At 40.6% G+C, this 24,812-nt stretch overlaps 1 protein-coding gene across 1 annotated transcript; it reads left to right on the forward strand.

Moving 5' to 3' along the window:
• Window positions 1-780: 780 nt before the first annotated feature.
• LOC148342022 (uncharacterized) lies at window positions 781-23,631 on the forward strand. Its single transcript, XM_088288034.1, has 4 exons — window positions 781-790; window positions 5,136-5,228; window positions 8,462-9,691; window positions 22,337-23,631. The coding sequence occupies exons 1-4, from the start codon at window positions 781-783 to the stop codon at window positions 23,581-23,583; spliced, it is 2,580 nt and encodes an 859-aa protein (XP_088144160.1). The 3' UTR covers window positions 23,584-23,631.
• The last annotated feature ends 1,181 nt before the right edge of the window (window positions 23,632-24,812 follow it).

A 24,812-nucleotide genomic window follows, 5' to 3' on the forward strand; every position in this document is an offset into this window, starting at 1 on the left:
AAAATGTGTCATTTGTAAAATGTTGTCAGTCAAACCTGGTGAACAGAAAATGGCAAATCTGCCAAAAGATAGACTTGAAATGGACAATCCCCCTTTCACAAACGTAGGGATGGACTATTTTGGACCTTTTGATGTTAAATGTGGCAGGAGTAATGTGAAAAGGTATGGTGTTTTATTTACATGTCTTACCACAAGAGCAGTTCACATAGAAGTTGCGCACTCACTTGAAACTGATTCATGCATTAACGCATTCAGAAGGTTTGTAGCCAGAAGAGGTCAAATTTCTGTTATGAGATCAGATAATGGTACAAACCTGGTTGGTGCACAAAAGGTAATGCGTGAAGCAATCAAAGGTTGGAACAAGTCAAAAATTGCTGAGTCACTTTTGCAAAAAGGTGTTACATGGATATTCAATCCACCTTCTGGGTCTCATTTCGGTGGGATTTGGGAGAGACAGATCCGTTCTGTTAGACGAATTCTTGTTTCATTATTGAAACCACAAACTCTAGATGATGAACGTCTTCACACTTTGTTTTGTGAAGTGGAATCTATTATTAATAATAGACCAATTACCAGAGTTTCAAACGATCTAAATGACATAGAAGCATTAACACCAAATCATTTGCTGCTTCTAAAAAGACAACCTGTTTTACCACCTGGTTTATTTGAAAAGGAAGATTTGCACTCAAAGAGAAGGTGGCGTCAGGTTCAATACTTGTCAGACATTTTTTGGAAGCGTTGGGCCAAAGAGTATCTCCCACTTTTACAAGAAAGGCAAAAATGGTTCAATGTGAAAAGAAACCTACAACCCGGTGATATTGTTCTTATTGTAGATGACAGTGCACCTAGGGGTTCGTGGGTAATGGGAAAGGTTGAAAATGCAATCCGTGATTCGAATGGTCACGTGAGAAGAGTTTTGGTTAAGACTAAAAGTAGTGTTTTGGAAAGGCCAGTTGACAAGTTATGCCTGTTGCTTGAAATGGAACAGTGATGTGATTAGTTTCAAAATACAAACGTGTTGCGTTTACATTTAAATATGGTTTCTATAATAGAACAGTTTAGAATGTCGCTTTTGTAATTTTTGTGATTGTTATGCCCAAACAGAACAATTAGGGGCCGGAATGTTAGCGCCATTTCACAAATGTTTATATTTTTATGGATAATGATTGCAAATATTTGTTTTTTTCCATTTGCATGTTTGTGAGAAGAAATTATACATTTCTTTGTCTTTTGTAATTATTTTGATTTGTGGAGTGAAATGTGTCAACGTTAGAGGGCGCAATTCTTTATTTACTGTAATGCACGAAGAAGAAAGTGTTTTTTGGTTGAAGAAGAAATAAAGATGATGGCGAAGGAGCAACACGGTCTTTTTGTCGTGCTTCGACCATCAGTGTTTGTTCACGCGTAAAAAGTTGTTTTTATTCGCCACCAAACGAAGAGGTTGAACAACGAAAATAAGAAGAAACTAATGGAATCTAAAATAACCTCTACACATAGCATTTCCATGAGCTGCCCTCACATTCACAGCACTTCATGGACAAATACGACGAAGCACATTCTCCACATGGGCTGTAGAGGGAAATATACCAAATTGGGCACTGGAGGACTCACACAGACGCTATCAAAAGAAACACATTCCGAAAGACAGAACAATTGGAGATCGGAGCACATGCACATACGCATACACACACAGACATACACATACACGCACATACACTTGCACATACACGCGCACACACCGACAAGATTACAGAAGAATGCCAGCGGAGAGAGAGACGGGGGGACTGCCCGCCGGAGAAGTCCAGCCTTGGCGTGCCAGTCTTGGGGACCAGACGGGAATCAACTATCCAGACGATGACTAACCTGGGGAGGACCTTCCCTTGGACGTGGACCCGTGCCGTGGGAGGGAGCGAGGACGACTGATTCAACCTACATTACCCTTGACATAAAAAAACTCCTATAAAAACTGAAGCTGGGCTGAAAGATGGCGCGCATTTTTCGACTGTGCTCGCCCGAGTGCAGTTTTCTCGTGAGATTAAGAAAAAGACGCCCAGATATCTGTCTTTGTATTATTTCCTGAACTCCAGAAATTGAAGAAACTAAATATCGGAACTCTAATCAGTTGTTGAGTCTTTTTTTTTACCCTTTTCTTCTTGAGCACAAAAAACGAACACGCATTGGAGTAAGTTTGGCTTTTAAAGGTTGATTTACTAACTACTTCTTATTTCCACGGTGACCCAACTCCAACAATAACAAGACAAATATTTGTCATCTCATCAATATTTGCACAACAGAGTACTGAGTTTCGAGATCCTCACTATAATAGTTCTCAAAATTATATTTCTTATCAATTTAGGTTAGTTAAGGGATATTTTATTTACAATCTAATATCAATCTACAAAGACAGAAAAACAATTGGTGGTGGGGGGGAGCGAATCTTTTTCTTCTTGGTAGGGGCGGGCGTGAAATAATTGAGAGGCACTGCGAGTATATGCCGACATTATATTCATACAATCTTGCAGCCCGAGTGAACCACAGCATTGTTGCAAGTTCGGTCGGAGAAACGTAAACGTCCCACTGCTGTTCCAGCAGCGGCTTCTCGGGGCATAGGCGGAAGTGACGCGAGAGATGACTCGCCAATGTGGCGTTAATTTAGTTATTTTGTTAATTTTTTTTATGTACCGAATTAAAATATTATATAAAATAAATATTAAAATAGAACAGCCAGGTGTAAAAAAACCCACTGAGGAAAATAAATATATTTGGAAAATACGCGCTTAAAGCATGACGTCATAAGCAAGCGCGCAGCTTCCGAAGGACCTCGACCACATCCACCGACCCGTCCACACCGGAACAAAAACACCCACCGCTAAATTCTTCTGATTTAGTGTGGAACTGACTGTAATTTTTTCAAAGGATGTCCAGTGATACGCTAAAGGACTACGACATAATTCATTAAGTCTTTGTGTCCCGATAACCTTATCTTCGCGCGTTGATGCTTTTCGGCGTAGTTAGCTTAGCTTGTTAGCTTGCTAGCCGCTAACAAAAAGAGGCACATGACTCATCGCCAAGCAGAGATCAAGTGCGGATTTTTGGGAATTATCATTTGAATATGTGTGAAAGAACGACACCCAAGTACAAAGAGGAACTTTGTGGAATAAAAGAAGAGAACGAGCAACATCTTCAACTGCTGGACGAAGTTTGCAACCAGCCTCGTGTTGTGCCACTCAAAGCAGGTTTGTACACGTTTAACTGTCATTTGCTTTGTCAAGAACGACTTTCTATCGTTAAAAATATGCATCACAACATTGAATTGTTTGGGGAAATCGTTCAAGGTTATTGCCGCTTTATTTTTAAATATTGCCTTTTACTTGCCGGTTTGCTGAACATTTGTTTCTGCCAAATGAAATCAGTAGAGAAAATAAATGCCAAAGAATAACCATTAGTGGGGGGTGCACTCCATGTTTTTTTTTTTTTTTAATAAAATTTGAACTGATTATTTGACATTTTACATTTTCTGGTATTTATATCTTGTTCAAGCAATTCCTTCCGGAAGGAATTCTGCCTGACTCTAAAAAATCTGCACACTCGGGCGAAAACATCAATGGCGGTTGATCAATTTTAGTGGATAAAACACAAAATATTAAGTTTTAAAAAAAAATCAAGCACGTAATGGTCTTATTTATTTATTAACTTTGTACTGGCTTCGTCGGGTGAGAGTCAATGAACCTCCGGTGGCTCTGCACTGTTTTGTGCACATGTGCGTAGTTTCACCCCATCCAAACATTTAAAATACATTTAATGCATCCATCCAGGGTTGCACGGATCTCATCAGTGAACAAGCGCATGCTGCAAGGAATGCATCTGCATCTTTGGCTTACAATGGGCTTAAAAAGGAAGAACGTCACAAGCCCCTTTTCTACTAACAAGGCCAGGAACATTTATTTCCCGGTCATAAAGTTCCTGTGGCCCAGGTGGTTTGCATCTCCCCCACAACTCATAGTTCCTGGTAATTTATGCAAATGACAATGTTGTGTTATTTTGTTACTCATTACTGACACTCTATGGCTGTTAAGCATCGTTGCAGTTCCAAAATAATTCAGTGAACTCTTCAAATATTATGGTGGATCTTAGTCGAATTTGAATACATATTGGATAACTTTAAAATATACAGTCATTATTCAAATATGTCAACATGAAAGTCACAGTGAAAGTGTTGTTGCTTAATGCTTATGTGTAGGGATTTTGACTCTTCAAACATAATGTTGTTTTAAAATTTATTTAAAAACAGAAATTTTATAAAAAATAAAAAGGGTAATGTCGGAACGTACTCGCAGGCTAAATGTCATTTTGGGCAAAAAAAAAAACCCAAACGTAAATCATGCAATAAATAGCGACTCTGATGCCAGGGCCCCTTTAATTCTTTTAGGGATCCAGATTATAATGGAAGCAAAAATACCCACGATGAAGCTTTCTCTAAATGCAAAAAGAAATACTTGTAAACATATTTCACTTGAAGGATTCCTATTCTATCAATGACATTATGTTGCGATGGCCCCCAGTGGCCCCCATCAATATGTTAGGGTCCCACAACAGGTGTTCCATCAGACGCACACAATAGCCTGTGTGTGCTAACTTCAGCTCGCTTCCAGAAACGTCTGTGACTAATTCAGGAATTAAATCGGGCATCAGCCGCAACGTGCTTCCTTTTTAAATGCTCGTTTATCACTGTTGTGCTGCTAAAAGGAGGTTTACATCGTAGGACGTAATTTTGTGAAATGCCCCCATGGTCCGGTCCAAATCGGGGTCGCACACATTGCTCTGTATGCGGCAGGCACAAGTCAAGGTAACACGGTAGAAACAATATAAGACAAAGTCGCCGCCTGAGCTTTGACTTGACCAAACCAAATTTGTCTTTTTGTGTCCTGCAGACGTCAGACAAAATGATCTCTGTTCTGTGAAAGAGGAGCCAGACTTGACTCACATAAAAAAGGAGGAGGAGGAGGAGGAGATCAACAAGTCACCAGTGAACGTTGTCCCTATAAAGACTGAAGATGAAAACAAGGATGAGAGTGAGGACAACAGAGGGGCGGAGCCTCCAAGCAGCAGCTCAAGTCATCACGTGACAACAGAAGGTGATGAAGACCACTGGGGGCCATCACAAGCACAAAATGAGGACACATTATCAGGCGCTCGTGACGATGATGATGATAATGAGCAAACTAAAGGTGAGAGGGCATGTCACACTGACTCATTATCTTCAAAGTTGTCTTTAAAACTGCACAAAAAAACTCACAGTGGAGAAAAAACATTTTCCTGCTCAGTTTGTGGCAAGAGTTTCTCTCAAAAGTCAAGTTTAAAAACGCACACAAGAACACACACTGGAGAAAAACCTTTTTCTTGCTCAGTTTGTGGCAAGAGTTTCTCTCAAAAGTCGCATTTAACAAACCACACAAGAACACACAGTGGAGAAAAACCTTTTTCCTGCTTGGTTTGTGGAAGATACTTCTCTAGAAAGGCTAATTTACAAATTCACACAAAAACACACTGTGTTGAAAAACCTTTTTCATGCTCAGTTTGTGGCAAAAGCTTCTCTGATTTGTCATGTTTGACAAGCCACACAAGAAAACACACTGGAGAAAACCCTTTTTCTTGCTCAGTTTGTGGTAAAAGCTTCTCCCAAAATTCTCATTTAACAAGGCACGCAAGAACACACAGTGGAGAAAAACCTTTTTTCCTGCTCGGTTTGCGGAAAATCTTTCTCTGTAAAGTCAAATTTACGAATCCACACAAGAACGCACAGTGGAGACAAGACATTCAGTTGCAGCGTTTGTGCTAAGAAATTTGCCACTAAACAGAGTGCTGAGAAACACGATTGTGCTGGTGAGAATTGCAGCGATCTGAAGCTTAAAAAAAGGACAAAAAAACTGAAGGAACCGACTCTTTGTGGTAAGATGTGATTTGGAATAAAATATAATAAATAGAAATTTGCACAGCTTTTTTATTGACATTAAGCCAATGTGATCATTGCCAGACGAACCATTGTGTGTGAGTGATGATGATTTTTTCGTGTGTTTACATCAAACATGTAAAGGAAATAAATTGCCTTTGCCTGGAACAACATTTTTTAACATTATGTTTTGCAGTTGTCTTTTTAATCGTACCTAATGGAAAAGGTGTGAGAAGAAACGGTGCTGATGATATCGGTGCCTTCCACCATCATCAATAAAATCACTTGTTCCACTTGCTCAACTGGCCTTCATTACGCTGTGAAAAGGTGAAAAACTGAACTAGAAGTTGAACTTTAAATAGAACAAGAAAGATAAATGCAAGTAGTCTAAGTTTCTCTCAAAGATTTTGGAATGTCAAAAAGGCCACGATTCAGACTGATGTCCAGATTTTCTTTTTTTATTTCTCTTCCTTTGATGGCTTTAGGAAATCACGTGACACAGTGAAAACTACAAATACATACACGCCGAATGAGTCCTTGAGGCCAATGCAAACAATGTACATTAATAAACAAAGTAAAAATGAAGAAAGGCACAAATATCGTGTGCGCCTCCTCAACACAGTGTATTTATCGCTCTGCTGTTACACGGTCCGTTCCTGCTTTTGTTAATCTTCCCGCTTCTTTTTTTTTCGTCACCACGGAGGAGAGGATCCGCATTACGCAGTTCGTTGCTGCGCGTCTGAATTGCAAAAGTGAATCACCGTAATTTAATGAATACTGAAACGAATAATTAAATATTTAAGTACCTAAATAAATACCGAAATATTTTTTAACACTCTAACATTTACATAATAAAACAGCGACATATTTCAATTTAAAATTCACAACCACATACTGAGTTAATTAAATTCATAATAAATATAGAAACATTTAATAAATATTGAACGAATTTTGAAAGATAAAAAATAATGAATGAAATTTTAAGTATTAATTATTGCAATAAATAAATAAAATAATTGCACTCATATTTAAATGAACAAATATGTTGACAAATATTCAAGATTTAAATAAAAATAATTAAAAAATATTTAAATAATTTTTATGGATTAAAAAAATTGAATAAATATTGTAGTATTACATAAGCAAGCTTAAATAATTCCATGAAAATCGAATTAAATACTGATAGAGGTAAAGAATAGTAAAAGAAAAAAATACTTAAATAGTGACGTGCAAATAAATGAAAAACAACAGACAAATCCCGAATGAAAAATACAATTTATCAACATTTGACAAACGACAATGTGAAATGTTGAGCTGAGAGATTTATTTCTTGCATATTCATATTCTTAAAGAACCTTAATTATTTTTTTCTTTTACTTTTTTAGTTACTTAAGAGCTCAATCCACGTGAAATATCCCCTTGGGAGATAAAAAAATATCTCATGCAAAAAATAAAGAGCGACTAATTGTTTTTGAGGACAATCAAGGCACCATAGCACTGGCGAAAAAGCCTGTAAAAAGGCAAAGGTGCAAATATGTTGACATTAAGAAACACTTTATCACGTCAGCTCCGGCACCCTCCCGCGACCCAGTACAGGATAAGCGGTGTGGATAATGACATGGCATGACATTTGGAATACTGTCCAACCGACAACATGGTGGCAACAACAAAACCAGAAACAAAAGTTAAGTTTAATTCATCTGTCAAGTTTATGTTTGGGAACTAAAATGTTTGTTCATTTGCATACGGTTTAAATCTTAAGTTTTTCCGATGTTTAGAAGAATATGACAATGATTTGCATCGCAAATGGTGACATCTGTCGGTGAGTTGATGACAGTGCCCCACACGGCCAGCAGCCAATCATATCACAGCGGGGTGTGTCCTGTTCTTCCGCTTTCGTGCCGAACAGACTGCCATTTTCAAGCAGGGGATCCATCGTCCATATAATAGGCAAGTCGCATTACAAGGCGCATCATTTGTTTTGGGGAAGATTTAAGACTTTAAAGTGTGCCTGATGGTCGCGAAAATACGATAACCACGATGAAACTATCTCTAAATGCAAAAAGAAATACTTGTAAACATATTTCGCTTGAAGGATTCCTATTTTATCAATGACATTATGTTGCGATGGCCCCCAGTGGCCCCCATCAATATGTTAGGGTCCCACAACAGGTGTTCCATCAGACGCACACAATAGCTTGTGTGTGCTAACTTCGCTTAGCTTCCAGAAACGTCTGTGACCATGTCAGGAATGAAATCGGGCATTAGCCGCAGCGTGCTTCCTTTTTAAATGCTTCTTTTATCACTGTTGTGCTGTTAGGAAAGGGAGGTTTACTGCGTCTGACGTAATTTTGTGAAATGTCCCCATGGTCCGGTCCAAATCGGGGTCGCACGCATTGCTCCGTATGCGGCAGGCACAAGTCAAGGTAGCACGGTAGAAACAATATAAGACAAAGTCGCCGCCTGACCTTTGACTTGACCAAACCAAATTTGTCTTTTTGTGTCCTGCAGACGTCTGTGAAAACGATCTCTGTTCTGTGAAAGAGGAGCCAGACTTGACTCACATCAAAAAGGAGGAGGAGGAGATTAACAAGTCACCAGTGAACCTTGTCCCTATAAAGACTGAAGATGCAAACAAGGATGAGAGTGAGAACAACAGAGGGGCGGAGCCTCCAAGCAGCAGCTCAAGTCATCACGTGACAACAGAAGTTGATGAAGACCACTGGGGGCCATCACAAGTACATAATGAGGACACATTATCACGCTCTCCTGATGATGATGATGATGGGCAAGCCAAAGGTGAAAGGGCATGTCACACTGACTCATTAACTTCAAAGTTGTCTTTAAAACCGCACACAAAAACACACAGTGGAGAAAAAACATTTTCTTGCTCGGTTTGTGGCAAGCGTTTCTCTCAAAAGTCGCATTTAACCAACCACACAAGAACACACAGTGGAGAAAAACCATTTTCCTGCTCAATTTGTGGAAAATGCTTCTCTCAAAAGTCACATTTAACAGAACACACAAGAACACACAGTGGAGAAAAACCTTTTTCCTGCTCAATTTGTGGAAAATGCTTCTCTCATAAGAAGAGTTTAACAGAACACACAAGAACACACAGTGGAGAAAAACCTTTTTCCTGCTCAGTTTGTGGCAAGAGTTTCTTTCATAAGGCAAGTTTCACAAAACACACAACAGCACACAGTGGTGAAAAACCTTTTTCCTGCTCAGTTTGTGGCAAGAGTTTCTCTCAAAAGTCAAATTTAACAATCCACACAAGAACACACAGTGGAGAAAAACCTTTTTCCTGCTCAGTTTGTGGAAAGAGTTTCTATCATAACTCGCAATTACGACGCCACACAAGAACACACACTGGAGAAAAACCTTTTTCCTGCTCAGTTTGTGGAAGATACTTCTCAACAAAGTCAAATTTACAAATCCATACAAGAACACACAGTGGTGAAAAACCTTTTTCCTGCTCAGTTTGTGGCAAGAGTTTCTTTCATAAGGAAAGTTTCACAAAACACACAACAGCACACAGTGGTGAAAAACCTTTTTCCTGCTCAGTTTGTGGCAAGCGTTTCTCTCAAAAGTCGCATTTGACAATCCACACAAGAACACACAGTGGAGAAAAACCTTTTTCCTGCTCAGTTTGTGGAAAGAGTTTCTATCATAACTCGCAATTACGACGCCACACAAGAACACACAATGGAGAAAAGCCATTCAGTTGCAGCGTTTGTGCTAAAAAATTCTCCACTAAACAGAATGCAGAGAGTCACAATTGTGCTGGTGAGAAAAGCAGCGATCCTTGAAGCTTAAAAAAAGAAAACAAAAAACTGAAGGAACTGACTCTTTGTGGTAAGATGTAAATTTTGATTTTGAATAAAATATGGTATATTGAATTTTGCAAAGCTTTTTTATTGACATTAAGCCAATGTGATCCGTGCCAGAAGAAGCAATGTGTCTGAGTGATGATGATTTGTTTTGGTGTTTACATCAAACATGTAAAGAAAATTAATTGCCTTTGCCTGGAATAACATTTTTTAACATTATGCTTTTCAGTTGTCTTTTTAATCGTATTTAATGGAAAAGGTGTGAGAAGAAACAGTGCTTATGAAATCGTTGCCTTCCACAATCATCAATAAAATCACTTGTCCAACTTGCTCAACTGGCCTTCATTATGCCGTGAAAAGGTGAAAAACAGATCTAGAAGTTGAACGATAAAAAGAACCAGACCGAGAAACGCAAATCGTCTCAGTTTCTCTCAAAGGTTTTGGTATGTCAGGAGTTGGCAACTTGATGGCGACTGGAGTCAGCGCTGGTTTTCTCGCTGCGTTTGGCTGGCTCGTATATGAATGGTCCATTGAACAAAACTCAAACTCTTCAAATATCCCCTCACATACATTTAATATTACGCTTTCTGAATAAATTTCTGACTTGCTAAATACACTTTCTAGGTTGAGCTCTATCAAGGGTTTGGCGTTTGTTGCTAAGCAAAATCTCACTTTGGAAAAACTATAATTTTGTCAAATATACCAAATATTTTTTTTCATGCTGTATTATATTTTTTATACATTGCATTATTTATATATTGAAATAGGAAAATATTAAAATTTAAAATTGGAAACCACATACAGACTTAATTCAATTAATAATAAATATAGAAACATTTTATAAATATTGAACTCATTGAGAAGAGTCCTGATCTTGAAATAAATATTGAATGATAAAAAATACTTAAAAAATTAATTCAATAACCCGACCCCGGATGAGCGGCAGAAAATGGCTGGATGGATGTAATAATTTCAATTGCATCCAAATTCAAAAGAACAAATATGTTAAGAAATATTCAAGTGTGAAATAAAAAGGTTTAAATTGTTGAGAATTTTACATACTAAAATAATTGAATAAATATTGTATTATTACATAAGCAAGCTTAAATATAAATTGAAATATCCTCCTGACGACCAGTAGTTCAAATTTGTCCTCTGTAGAGGACATTTTTAAACCTAAATATCTCCCACCCAGTGCATCCAATTGCATTAACTATTTTTGTGCTCTGTAGAGGACATTCAGAGCTTTCCAATGATACCAAATTTGTAGGGGTGGGTGGTTTGTTACCTTGACATCACCGTAGATGAAAATGGCTTCCCTCAGTGCAAGCACTTTTTATGGGAAGAGGAAAAGTAAGTGTTTAATACTTTTTATCAAAGACATTTTGCCTTGAAATGCTGTTGGCATTTTATTTATAAGACTCTTATGAACATGTTAAAGTGTTGTTTGAGTTATTTTAAGTCTATTTGAGCCTAGTATTCAAGTGTTTAAAACATGTCCTTTGTAGTGGACGTTTGAAGTTATTTCATCCATTTTGCTCTTTTTTTTCCAAATGACAAGAAAGGGTCATTCCCAGAAGCAGAGGAAATTTCACTGCAGATTTTTGGGAAATTCTATTGACATGGGCAGTCTAGGATAGCCAAACATTCAAATGTATTGCGCTTCAAGTACGAGAGTGAAAATTGTGGCGGAAACCATGACCAGAAATCGGTTTTACAAATCGAGAAACTCCATCAAGCTCGTCAACGACTTTGATGTTTTAGATGAAGAAAAAACAAGTGATCTCTTGTGGAGAATCAGGTCCCTCTTGAGCTACGACCTTTTCAAGAATTTTTGCAATAAACGGAAGATTTGAAACCGGGCTATAGTTGTTGAGACTCTCTGGGTCAAGGTTTGGTTGCTTGTAAAGAACAACTTTCTATTGTTAACTATATGCATCAACACATCCATTTGTTAGAGGAAAATGCCTTTTTTTTATTTAGCTTTTATTAACATCAAAACAGCATACACACAAACCAATCAAACATCTTTTTTGCAAGTATAAAAATCCAACTAAGGGTCAAGATGAAAAATATAAATAAATAAATATTATGCTACATTACCGCTAAACCAAAAATATTTGAACAACCCCTGTCAAGTACAGAAATGCTACCCGGTAGGAGACAACGTTGGCATAATGTAAAGGAAATTTCCCCAGATTTTTCCAAAGATTGTGGGCTTTCTCCGAACTCCAAACAAAATATTTTCTGCCGTACAATAAGAAGAAAGTTCATTCAACTTGTGACTCTAAGATGGTGACTTCTCACACTTCCAATTGACGAGTACTATTATTTTCCCAGCAGTGCTGGCTAACAAATTATATTTGTGACAATCCACATGAATCATATCAACATCTCCTAAAAACCAGATCCTAGGATCATAAGGTATGTCAGAACAAATGAACCTTCACACAGTGGACACAAAAAAAACAGCGTTCTCAAATACAAACATTCCTAAAGTATATGTAAAAAAAATAAATAAAATCATATTATGCAGCTTTGTCCATTTTTTGGCCTTTTTTGGGTGTTTATGTATTTAAATGCTCGATTATCACTGCCGTGCTGCTATGAAAGGGTGGTTTAATTTGGTGAAATTCCCCCCTACCCCATGGACCGGTCCAAATCCGGGTGGCACGCATTGCTCTATGTGAGGCAGGCACAAGTCAAGGTAGCAGTGTAGAAACAATTAAGTCACGGCCTGAGGTTTGACTTGACCAAACCAAATGTGTGTTTTGTCTTTTTGTGTCCTACTATCCTACTATCTCTGTTCTGTGAAAGAGGAGCCAGACTTGACTCACATAAAAAAGGAGGAGGAGGAGATCAACAAGTCACCACTGAATTGTGTCCCTATAAAGACTGAAGATGAAAACAAGGGTGAGAGTGAGGACAACAAAGGGGCGGAGCCTCCAAGCAGCAGCTGAAGTTATCACAGGGTGATGAAGACCACTGGGGGTCATCACAAGCACATAATGAGGTCACATCATCACGTTCTCCTGACGATGAGCGCGAGCGCGACCGCTTCCGCCTTCCCCGCTTCCTGCAAATCTTGAATGAGGGTTACAATGAAGATATCTATAGACGCAATGCCAAGTATTTCAGCCAGACCTTCGTCCTCCACGATGCTTACACGCAGTGGCCACCGACTTCGCTATGGCTTTGGTGAGTCTCAATTTAGTTGATCCATCCATCGGTTTCAGTTGCAAATTATCCATGGATGCCTGGGTTTGACAAGGGGCTGGAGAATTGGCATCAGCGGTGTACTTGGCAATCAAATGGTATTTTAAACTGGACGTGCTGCGATAGGAGTTCAGTTCACGATGGCAATACACACAAATGACTTTGCTCTTATCAATGACACCATGAGGTAAGTTAAAAAAAAAATTGCCGTTCAGAATTGAATTTGCGTCATTTTTACCAATCGCCATGATGCTTTTAGTTCTATAAACCGGCGAAAAATCCCCACAGCAAGCCCATGCAGGCGTGTCCTAAATTTCGCATGCTTGATGTTTTTTTTCCGGTCTCGCAAGCGTCAGTGCTACGTCATAGGACTACTTTGTTTATTGTTTATTTTGCTGATCTATGAGCCCATGAGGGGTCCTTCCTCTTCATCCAGATCCACTGGCTGCCTCTTTCAGCCGCTTTCGAGAGTGATCTGACTGTGTGCCGCAGAGCCTGTCCATGGATGCCCAGGTCTTTCAGCAGCTTGATGGTTGATGAGGCCACAAACCCTCTGCATCCAACTTCGACGGGATAGACCTTGGCTTTCCACCCTCGTTGTTGTGCGTCCGCCGCCAGTTCAGTGTAGCGCAACTTCTTACGCTCATAGGCCTCTTCAACTGCATTTTCCCACGGGACTGTCAGCTCTGCAATGTAGACAGCCTTCAGTGAAGGGGACCACGGCACTAAGTCTGGCCTTAGGGTGGTGGCTGCAATCTCTGCTGGGAAGATTAGTTGCTGACCTATGTCGACCAGCATCTTCCAATCCCGGGCCTTTGGTTAGCTGACCAACTTCTGGCTTGAGAAAAGGATGGTGGGGCTTTTTCTGTCCCTCTCTGACAAATTTTGGTGCTGTAATGGTAGTGGTGGCTCTTAAGGGCAAGGAGTTGATGGTAATTCTCTTGCTTTCAAGCACTGCTGCCAAGCTCTTGAGAACCTGGTTGTGCCTCCAGGTATAGCGGCCTTGTGTGAGGCTGGTCTTACAACCAGTCAGGATGTGTTTGAGAGTTGCTGGTGTTGGGCAGAGGGCACAGGTTGGATCTTCGCCATACCACTGGTGGAGGTTTTTTGGGGATGGGAGCACGTCATTGGTAGCTCTGATGATGAAGCTGATGTTGCTAGCTTCCATCTCCCAGAGATCCCTCCAGCCAAGCTTTCTTTTCTCCAGGCCTTCCCACCTCATCCACTGTCCCTGCTTGGCAAGCGAGACAGCCTTTGCAGACCTTTCAGCCTCTTCCTGGCGGCGCACCTCCCCCACGACCATTTTTCTTCTCTCTGCGGTTGAGGCCTTACACCAAGTTGGTTTGCTTGCTGTAAGGCCAAAGCCTTATTAATATTAATATTAAGATTGAACAAAATAGTGACACAAATATTGAAAAAGTAACTACAGTAACGAGTAAACATTGAATACTAAATTATTACTAAAACAGTTTAATGAATCTTGAAATAAATAATGAATCACCGTAGTTTAATGAATACTGAAACGAATAATGAAATATTTAAGTTAGTTAAGTTATAAACACTGAAACCATTTTTTAAGACTCTAACATTTCGAGAATAAAACAGTGATGTATTTTAATTTAAAATTCGCAACCACGTCGCTGGCGAAAAACCCTGTAAAAAGGCAAATATGTTGACATAAAGTTTCACTTTATCATGTCAACTGTTAATAATAGAGAAATGCATTTGGAATACTATCCAACCAACAACATGGTGTCAGATGTGAAAACAAAACCAGCAACAAAAGTAAAATTCAATACATCTCGCAAGTTCATATTTGGGAACTAAAATGTTTGTTCATGTGCATCTTAGGTTTTTCTCTATGTTTAGAAGAAGATAACAATGATTTGCATCGCAAATGGCGACATCTGTCGGTGAGTTGGTGACAGTGCTCCACACAGCCAGCAGCCAATCATATCACAGCGGGGTGTGTCCTGTTCTTCCACTTTCGTGACGAACAGGAAATCCTTTCAGTGGGACTTTGAAAAACGATGCCATCTTTCTTTCATCTCATCGAACGAAGAGAAGCACACGAGTTACCGCCAAGCAGAGACTAAGTGCGGATTTGTTGAGATTGACGTTTGAAAATGTGTGAAAGAACGACACCCAAGTACAAAGTGGAACTTTGTGGAATAAAAGAAGAGAACGAAGCAGGTTTGTACACGTTTTACTCTCATTTGCTTTGTAAAGAACGACTTTCGATCGTTAAAAATATGCATCACAACATTAAGTTGTTTGGGGAAATCGTTCAAGGTTATTGCCGTTTTATTTTTGAATATTGCCGTTTACTTGCAGGTCTGCTTAACATTTGTTTCTGCCAAATGAAATCAGTGCCAAAAATATATGCCAAAGAATAACCATTTGTGGGGGGTAAACTCCATGTTTTTCCCCATTTTAAAATTCGAACTGATTATTTAACATTTTACATATTCCGGTATTTATATGTTGCTAAAGAAATTAAGTTTGTCATGTCATTATGTTTCAAAACTATGCTGACAGATGTAATGTAATTTTATATCCACTGTTGGAGTTGAGCCACCGAGAAAATGAGAAACATTTAGAAAATGAATCTTCAAAGCCAAACTTATTCCAATGCGTGTTCGTTTTTTGTACTCAAGAAGAAAAGGGCCAAATAAAGACTCAACAACAGCTGATTAGGGTTGCGATATTTTAGTTTCTTCGATTTCTGGAGTTCAGGGAATCGTACAAATACAGATATCTGGGCGTTTTTTTCTTAATCTGACGAGAAACTGTACTCGGACGAGCCCAATCGAAAAATGTTGCGCTGATCTCAGCCCAGCCTCACATTTTATAGGTTTTCTATGTCAAGGGTCATGTAGGTTGAATCGGTCGTCCTTGCTCCCTCCCCCGGTCCACGTCCAAGGCTGACCTTCTCGGGCAGGCGGCAGTCTCTCCGTCTCTCCTGCTCACATTCCCCTGTAATCTCGTCAGTGTACAGATTGTGTGGTGTATGTTTTCCCAGATCAGATTATATTTTTGGGTCTTCTTGATAGCATCCCTGTGACGTCCTCCCCGGCCCAACTTGATATGTTTGTATCTTCTATGGCCTATGTGGAGAATGTGTTTTGTCGTATTTGTCCATGAAGTGCTATCTGGTTTGTCATCAGTTTGACCTGAGCAGACTGAATCTGTTTGTTCTGAATGAGAGTGTGGGTCGTGAAAATACTATGTGTGCAAGTTTGAGGTCTTACATTTAAACTTAGTCATATAAATTTAGCATATGAATGCATCAGTAAACACCATGACTACAATCCCAGTCAATCTTATCGATGCACTGTACTTCTACTTTCATTTGATAAATGCTTTTTGTTTAATCAATGTTGAACATATTCAGTAAATATGAACCTGCTAAATTAAATAATTGACCTTCTGTCCCGTAAGTGTTTAAAATAATGCCAGCAATCGTAATACAAACCTTCAATATTCATGTCCGGTGTGGCCATTCCCTATAAGAAGGGATGGCCGGAGAGAGGGGACACCTTTCCCTTTTTGCTTTTTGGGGAGACTTCTTTTGACATCAGCACGTGACAAAAATAACCAAAATGGCTGTGTCAGAGAATTTTTTTCCATCACCAATTCTGCCATGCTCGGCGACCTGTCCGGAGGGAAGCTGAGCCAGACCCACACATCAACAACAAAATATACCACATTTTTGGCGTCACAAAGAGGATTCTTGCTCCATTGAGGGTCTCAGGGTGCTGGGGCGCAGGCGTTCAACAGCCGGCCGGCTGAACTTCAGGTGATATGCTTTTACTCACAATGGGTGTTGTGCGCCTGTGTCCAAGCGGTCGGGGCTTTTGGGGTCGTTAACGAGAGCTTGTGCGTGTGGGTCTGCTGGCTGGTTGGTCATGGAAAATGTCCCTGTGTTAGTTTCAATTATAGTTTTAACAAGAGGCCAATATCATGACTGATTAAGACATTAAAAGATGTCAAAATAACCGCACTGTGAAAGAACATACGAAAATGTATTAAAAAATAAATAAATAAATGAAAAAAAATAATGATAGGAACTATGTAAATGGGGACTAGCGCGGGAGAAATGTGCAGAAGATTAAGAAAAGAAAGGTCTAGTGGTTAAAGAGATGAGAACTAAGAAGTGTAAAACTATAGCTATAGACAACATAGTCGTGAATAAGCTCAGTTTGAGCACAGACCCTGGCCAGGGTGTAAATTTAAGCAGGAAAATTATGAGCTGAAAATAGAAATAATGAAGAGAAGCGCGCTTCCACGTATCGTATTGGGCACTTTGTGGCATGGAACACAGTAAGGATCGAGGCGTACCGTTGTGTGGAGGGCCTGGGGCTGAGCCGACAGTTTCGCTGGTACGTAGCAAGAGATACGCTGTTCAGATACGTACCCTATGATTACTCGTGTTCTGGTCGGATAATTCTGTCAGGGTCTTGCCAGCGAAACGCTGGGAAGAAGGTGGCAGGACTCTCCAAACGCGGACACAGGAAAATCAGTTTAACAAAGAGTGTTTATTGATTCACAATAGTGGAAGTCCAATCATCAATTAAGGCAAATATATCTATCTTAGCATTACATCCGTCGATAAATCAGGAGAAAACACAAAGCGCTGGCGGAGAAAAGCTCACACCAGGAAGGAGATAAACGACGGAACGAAAAGCGCTTGCACCGGCAAGGAAAAGGAAAAACGATCAACATAATTAGCTTGCCAAAAGGGCAAGAGGGAAAACCAATTGGAGAAAACGAGGAACAAAAAGAGACCGAGCAATAGCTGGCAAAACGTGGAACACAAAGAGATCCAAGAGCAAAAATGCATGAACAAGAGAACAATCGATACCAGGGTCATGAACGTGAGCAGTGCAGGAAAATTATCCGACGCCGGGCAGTCAGTGTAGGTGGCTTAAATAGTGTGTGTAATTAGTCAGTGGATGGATGTCAGGTGCGGCGCCGGTGGGCTGGGCTCCCGCTCGTGATGACGCGGGCGGAGTCGGTCGTCGGAGGAGACGCCCCTGCTCAGCTGAGAAACATAAACAAAAGTGCACATGGCAGGGAGGTGACGAAAACAACAACAAAACAGGCGTGACCGGCACGGGTCACGACAACTGGGGGAAGCAGTTAATCCAGCAGCCGACGCATGCAGCTCCCATTGCGTCTGCTCTTTCCATTTCCGCTGCTCCTGGGCCAGGTTCTGGTGACGCAGTGCCCACAGCAGGCTTGTTGTCCGCACCTGCCGGTCAACAAGGTCACGTAACAGAAGTAGGGGTGGTTATAGACATGGGTTGTGAGTGGGACGTGCTCTTGCTGTGGGGTCACTGGGTGATGAGCGGTCCAAACCGAGCCACTTCCTGAAATGTGTCAGCCTGTGGTCCAGCGCCATGCCTGACACAAAGAGCTCCTCTAGCACGGGGGCGCCATCGCTACCCCCTCCTCCGACAACGCTTCTATGGCTTCCAAATGCACACTTGACGCCTCAACCCGATTGGGACCCCATTCCACGATCGGGGTGCCCGTGGAGCCTCAGCATTCAAGGACCGGCAGGTCTTGGCATTCCGGTGACGATTGATGGACAACAGTTTTTGATGGTGGAACAAGATATTCCACGCTTTGCAAGTTCCTTCTGCATATCCCAGTGAGCAACAACACTGTCACGCTTGCGGGACTCTTGAGATTGGCCGAGTCACTGCCATGGTCCGAACCCGCACCTGTGAAACAAACACTGGAATTCGAGTGGGACTGAATTTCCAGAAGGGACTGAATTTGACTGTGCACTTCCGCCGGGGGAAGCATATGTTGTCCTCCGTTCCAGCAGATTAGGCAGCTCTGAGACCAGGGTGGTGTTTCAGCACCCATTACGAATTCCTCTGTTATGGAACATTTTCCGAATTTCTCAGCACTGTGGTAGACAATGAATGGGTCACTCTGAAGCGAAAGCTCTGTTTGCGTCTCTGCCAGAGGGGTCGTGGACCCGGGGTCTCACTGACGTTGTGCTCTGCACCACAGCGTCTCCAATTTGTTTTTGCTATATCTGCGCCTTCCCCATTTGACAGAGTTAATGCCGGCACACCTTGGGGGCGAAGGAGGGCATTCTGGCGATGATGGCTGGGATGAGGACTGCACCAGTCTCGGTGCCCTCCACATCCTGGAATGGACTCTTTCCTGTGGAAAATGGATTTCATTGGCATCTCTGGTGCTCAATTTTTGTGTGGAGTGTGTCTGCTTGTTGTATTTCAGGTGAAGTGTAGATGGAGTTGGATGCAGACTGGAATCTCACTTGGAGCAAGCGACGAGGAGGACTCCTATGAGGGTCATAGGATGTGGACGTGATAATCTGAAAGAATACTGTTTGCAAGAGCTCGTCGGTGACGAGGGGTTGGCAGCTCTCGAGCGAGACGATGCCATGGGATTCTCACGCTGGAGCGTGGCCTCAACTATGTTTTTGCATATCATTGGACTCGTGTTTTTGTTTTGTGTGTTTATGTGTCTTGTCCCATTATGCATTTATTACGCTGTGGATTTATTCTGTTCTGTAACGGTGTTCCTTCATCCTACTTGACCTGTGAATATAGGTTTACTAGAAAGTGTTAGAAAGGATCTCCCCCTTTTTCCCCACTCTTTCGAAGGGGGCGGGGGGTTTTGACGAAGGTTCAGCGAAGCTTTGATGCCTCCACATGGACTGCACTGGAAATTGTTAGTCTGACTGCCGGTTTGCTTAAAGATCTATCATTGCGGGGGGATCTCCTTCGTGACCGAGGTGGTTGATTTGGGATTTTTTGGAATTATTGCTGGATTTATGTGTGGTCCTGCAGGAGGTGTTAGAGTGACACCAGGGAGCAATTTGGCCATCCACTTAGTTTTCCTAGTTAAACTACCCTTATGTAGCATGCCTTGAGCATGATTTAGGTTTTAGTCAATTAGGTTTCCCAAATTTTAGACAATGGATTCATATAAAAGGTTGGAATGGGATTTTTGGTGACATGCTGGTGTCGTTTTTGCTTTACCAGGACAAGATTGCCTCGAGGGGGGAAATATGTAGTGTATTTTTTTATTCACTCTTATGAACATTTTAGTAATTCTCTTTAACGATGAGGGGATTGGAGACTAAAGAAGTGACCAGTTTTGGTTTTGAAATTCCAATGTGAACGAGATAGTGTCCAGGAGGACAAAAGGCTTGACCAGCTCTAGGTGTGGAGCCCTCGAGGTGATAGAAGCAGTCAAGATGGCACCGGAAGGCCACTTCAAAGAGCAACCACATCTGCTCTCGCCGTAGGGAGCTTTGGGGGAAAAATCGAAGACTAGTACAATGAGAATGCATATGCAACAAGGTAAAGTTAGACATTCATGTCCGGTGTGGCCATTCCCGATAAGAAGGAACGTGAGAGGACACCCTTTCCCTTTTCTCTTTTTTGGGGAGACTTCTTTTGACATCAGCATGTGACGAGAATAAAATCTCTTTCGAACCAAAATGGCTGTGTCAGAGAGGTTCTTTCCATCACCAATTCTGTCATGCCCAGCGACCTGTGCGGAGGGAAGCTGAGCCAGACCCACACATCAACAACTAAATATACCACACAGGTTAATAGAAGGTCACAAAAACATGGACCTCTTAAACAGGAAAACGTGAGTTCAGCGGTAACAGAGTTGTGTCTATGCTGGCAGTTTAGCAGGAAGCCACAAAAACAGATGCACGTCTTTAACCGTGTTTGACAGGAAACCGTTTAGCTCGCATTTAACAGAATTGTGACCCAAACATTGTGTTGTAAGCTGAAACCGTTCGAACAACAGGAAGCTTGTGGACGGGTGTGATCAAGTCAAAGTGTTCATGTTTTTCCATTCTTTATGGGTTGTCATATACAAATTTGCTTTGCTGTGCTTTAATAAAACGCCGCACAGGAGCGGGAAAGCTTTTCTCTTTGCCGGACTGCTCCTCGCAAGTGACAAAGACAATCTTGGTTGGGTGATTTATTTGTGCAGGCGTGTCTCGTTTTTGAAAACTTCTTTGACAAATCTTGTTCAAGCAATTCCTTCTGGAATGATTCAAGCTGACTCTAAAAACTGTACACACTGGGGCAAAATGATCAATGGCGGTTGATGAATTTTCGTGGATATAACACAAAGGATTAAGTTTTTAAAAAAATCAAGTATGTATTGGCCTTATTTATGAAAATTTTACTGGCTCGGTCAATGAACCTCGGGTGGCCCTGCGTTGTTTTGTGCACGTGTGCATAGTTTCACTTCATCCAAACATTTAAAATACACTTTATGCATCCACCCAGGGTTGCACGGATCTCATCAGTGAACAAGCGCATGCTGGAAGGAATGCATCTGCATCTTTGTCTTACTATGGGCTTAAAAAGGGAGAACGTCACAACCCCCTTTTCTACCAGGGCCCCTTTAATTCTTTTAGGTATCCAGATTATAATGGAAGCAAAAAGTACCCACAATGAAACTATCTCTAAATGAAAAATGAAAAACTTATAAAGATATTTCACTTGAAGGATTCCTAGTCTATCAATGACATTATGTTGCGATGGCCCCCAGTGGCCCCATCAATATGTTCGGGTCCCACAACAGGTGTTCCATCAGACGCACACAATAGCCTGTGTGTGCTAACTTCAGCTCGCTTCCAGAAACGTCTGTGACTTTGTCCGGAATGAAATCGGGCATTAGCCGCAACATGCTTCCTTTTTAAATGCTCGTTTATCACCGTTGTGCTGCTAAAGAAAGGGAGGTTTAAATCGTAGGACGTAATTTTGTGAAATGTCCCCATGGGCCGGTCCAAATCTGGGTCGCACGCATTGTTCCGTGTGCGGCAGGCACAAGGCAAGGTAGTACGGTAGAAACAATATAAGACAAAGTCGCCGCCTGAGCTTTGACTTGACCAAACCAAATTTGTCTTTTTGTGTCATACAGACGTCAGTGAAAACGATCTCTGTTTTGTGAAAGAGGAGCCAGACTTGACTCGCATCAAAAAGGAGGAGGAGGAGGAGGAGATTAACAAGTCACCACTGAACTTTGTCCCCAAAGACTGAAGATGAAAAAAAGGATGAGAGTGAGGACAACAGAGGGGCGGAGCCTCCAAGCAGCAGTTCAAGTCATCACTTGACAACAGAAGGTGATGAAGACCACTGGGGGCCATCACAAGCACATAATGAGGACACATCATCATGCTCTCCTGATGATGATGATGACGATGATGGGCAAGCCAAAGGTGAAAGGGCATGTCACACTGACTCATTAACTTCACAGTTGTCTTTAAAACCGCACACAAGAACACACAGTGGAGAAAAAACATTTTCATGCTCATTTTGTCGCAAAAGCTTCTCTCAAAAGGCACAATTTACAAGGCACGCAAGAACACACAGTGGAGAAAAACCTTTTTCATGCTCGGTTTGTGGCAAAGGATTCTCTCAAAAGGCACATTTAACAGAACACACAAGAACACACAGTGGAGAGAAGCCTTTTTCCTGCTCAGTTTGTAGTAAAAGTTTCTCTCAAAAGTCACGATTAACAGAACATACAAGAACACACAGTGGTGAAAAACCTTTTTCCTGCTCAATTTGTGGAAATAATTTCTATCGTAAGTCGCATTTAATAAAACACACAACAATACACAGTGGAGAAAAACATTTTTCCTGCTCAGTTTGTGGAAAACACTTCTCCAGAAACTCAAGTTTAACAGAACACTCAAGAACACACAGTGGAGAAAAACCTTTTTTCTGCTCAATTTGTAGTAAAAGTTTCTCTCAAAAGTCACGATTAACAGAACATACAAGAACACACAGTGGTGAAAAACCTTTTTCCTGCTCAATTTGTGGAAATAATTTCTATCGTAAGTCGCATTTAATAAAACACACAACAATACACAGTGGAGAAAAACATTTTTCCTGCTCAGTTTGTGGAAAACACTTCTCCAGAAACTCAAGTTTAACAGAACACTCAAGAACACACAGTGGAGAAAAACCTTTTTTCTGCTCAATTTGTAGGAAAAGTTTCTCTCAAAAGTCACGATCAACAGAACATACAAGAACACACAGTGGTGAAAAACCTTTTTCCTGCTCAATTTGTGGAAATAATTTCTATCGTAAGTCGCATTTAATAAAACACACAACAATACAAAGTGGAGAAAAACCTTTTTCATGCTCAGTTTGTGGAAAATGCTTCTCTCAAAAGTATAATTTAACAAGCCACTTAAGAAGACACAGTGGAGAAAAGCCTTTTTCCTGCTCAGTTTGTGGCAAAAGCTTCTCTGGAAAGTCAACTTTAACAAAACATAAAAGAATACACAGTGGTGAAAAACCTTTTTCCTGCTCAGTTTGTAGGAAAGGTTTCACTCAAAAATCAACTTTAACAAATCATAGAAGAACACACGGTGGCGAAAAACCCTTTTCCTGCTCAGTTTGTGGAAAGAGTTTCTATCGTAAGTCGCTTTTAACGAACCACACAAGAACACACAGTGGAGAAAAGCCATTCAGTTGCAGTGTTTGTGCTAAAAAATTCTTCACTAAACAGGGTGCTGAGAGTCACAATTGTGCTGGTGAGAATTGCAGCAATCCTTGAAGTTTAAAAAAAAAACCGGAAGGAATTGACTCTTTGTGGTAAGATGTAAATGTGATTTTGAATAAAATATGATAAATTTAATTTTGAAAAGCTTTTTTTATTGACATTAAGCCAATGTGATCAGTGCCAGAATAACCATTGTCTCTGAGTGATGATGAGTTGTTTTGTTTTTATATCAAACATTATCAATGAAATTAATTACCTTTTCCTGGAACAACATTTTTTAACGTTATGCTTTTCAGTTGTCTTTTTAATCGTACCTAATGGAAAAGGTGTGAGAAGAAACTGTGCTTATGAAATCGGTTCCTTCCACAATCATCAATAAAATCACTTGTTCCACTTGCTCAACTGGCCTTCATTACGCTGTGTGAAAAGGTGAAAAACTGAACTAGAAGTTGAACTGTAAAAAGAACCAGACAGAGAAACGCAAATAGTCTCAGTTTCTCTCAATGGCTTTAGTATGTCAGGAGTTGGCAACTTGATGGCGACTGGAGTCAGCGTTTATTTGTCACCACGGACGAGATGATTCGCATCACGCTGTTCGTTGCTGCTGCTGTCTTAATTGAACCCTGGAGGTCACCTGCCAGCTTCCCTGAATTTCACCGGCGGATCTTCAGCTATCCCACGTCTGACCCCAGATTGTTGTGGAATTTTCAGCGGTAAGGGAAGATCAATGAGATAGTCTGGAAAATAAATTGTCCTTTGGGTCAGTCTGCAGAGTGATCTCAATGGGAGAAGTGCGTGGGAAGATACTGACGCACACAGGAAGATGAAGATTTATTTGACAGGAACTGTGTAATCTTAAAACAAAAAGATACTTTTTCTGCGTTGAGCCTACTTATCAGTCAAGGTCGTGTTGTTTTGGCTTCACAAAGAATCCTCGAGTACAAGAAGCGAAAGGCACTTTCTTCAAAAGCAGGTGGCCACAATAAATAACAAAAACCTTACTTGCAAAATAATTTTCCATAATATTAAGATTGAACAAAATAGTGACACAAATATTGAAAAAGTAAATTTAGTCACGATTAAACATTGAATACTAAATTATTACTAAAACAGTTCAATGAATCTTGAAATAAATAATGAATCACCGTAGTTTAATGAATACTGAAACGAATAATGACATTTTTAAGTTAGTTAAGTTATAAACACTGAAATCATTTTTTAAGACTCTAACATTTAGAGAATAAAACAGTGATGTATTTTAATTTAAAATTCGCAACCACGTC

The sequence above is a fragment of the Idiotropiscis lumnitzeri genome, chromosome 2, assembly GCF_059441095.1.
Source record: "Idiotropiscis lumnitzeri isolate Australia: NSW breed Sydney's pygmy pipehorse chromosome 2, RoL_Ilum_1.0, whole genome shotgun sequence".
NCBI lineage: Eukaryota > Metazoa > Chordata > Actinopteri > Syngnathiformes > Syngnathidae > Idiotropiscis > Idiotropiscis lumnitzeri.

Coding starts and splice junctions, on each gene's coding strand:
- LOC148342022 (XM_088288034.1), top strand. Junction 5,229..8,461: donor TGATAATGAGCAAACTAAAG/GTGAGAGGGCAT, acceptor TGTGTCCTGCAG/ACGTCTGTGAAAACGATCTC. Junction 9,692..22,336: donor ATTCAGTTGCAGCGTTTGTG/CTAAAAAATTCT, acceptor GCTCATTTTGTC/GCAAAAGCTTCTCTCAAAAG.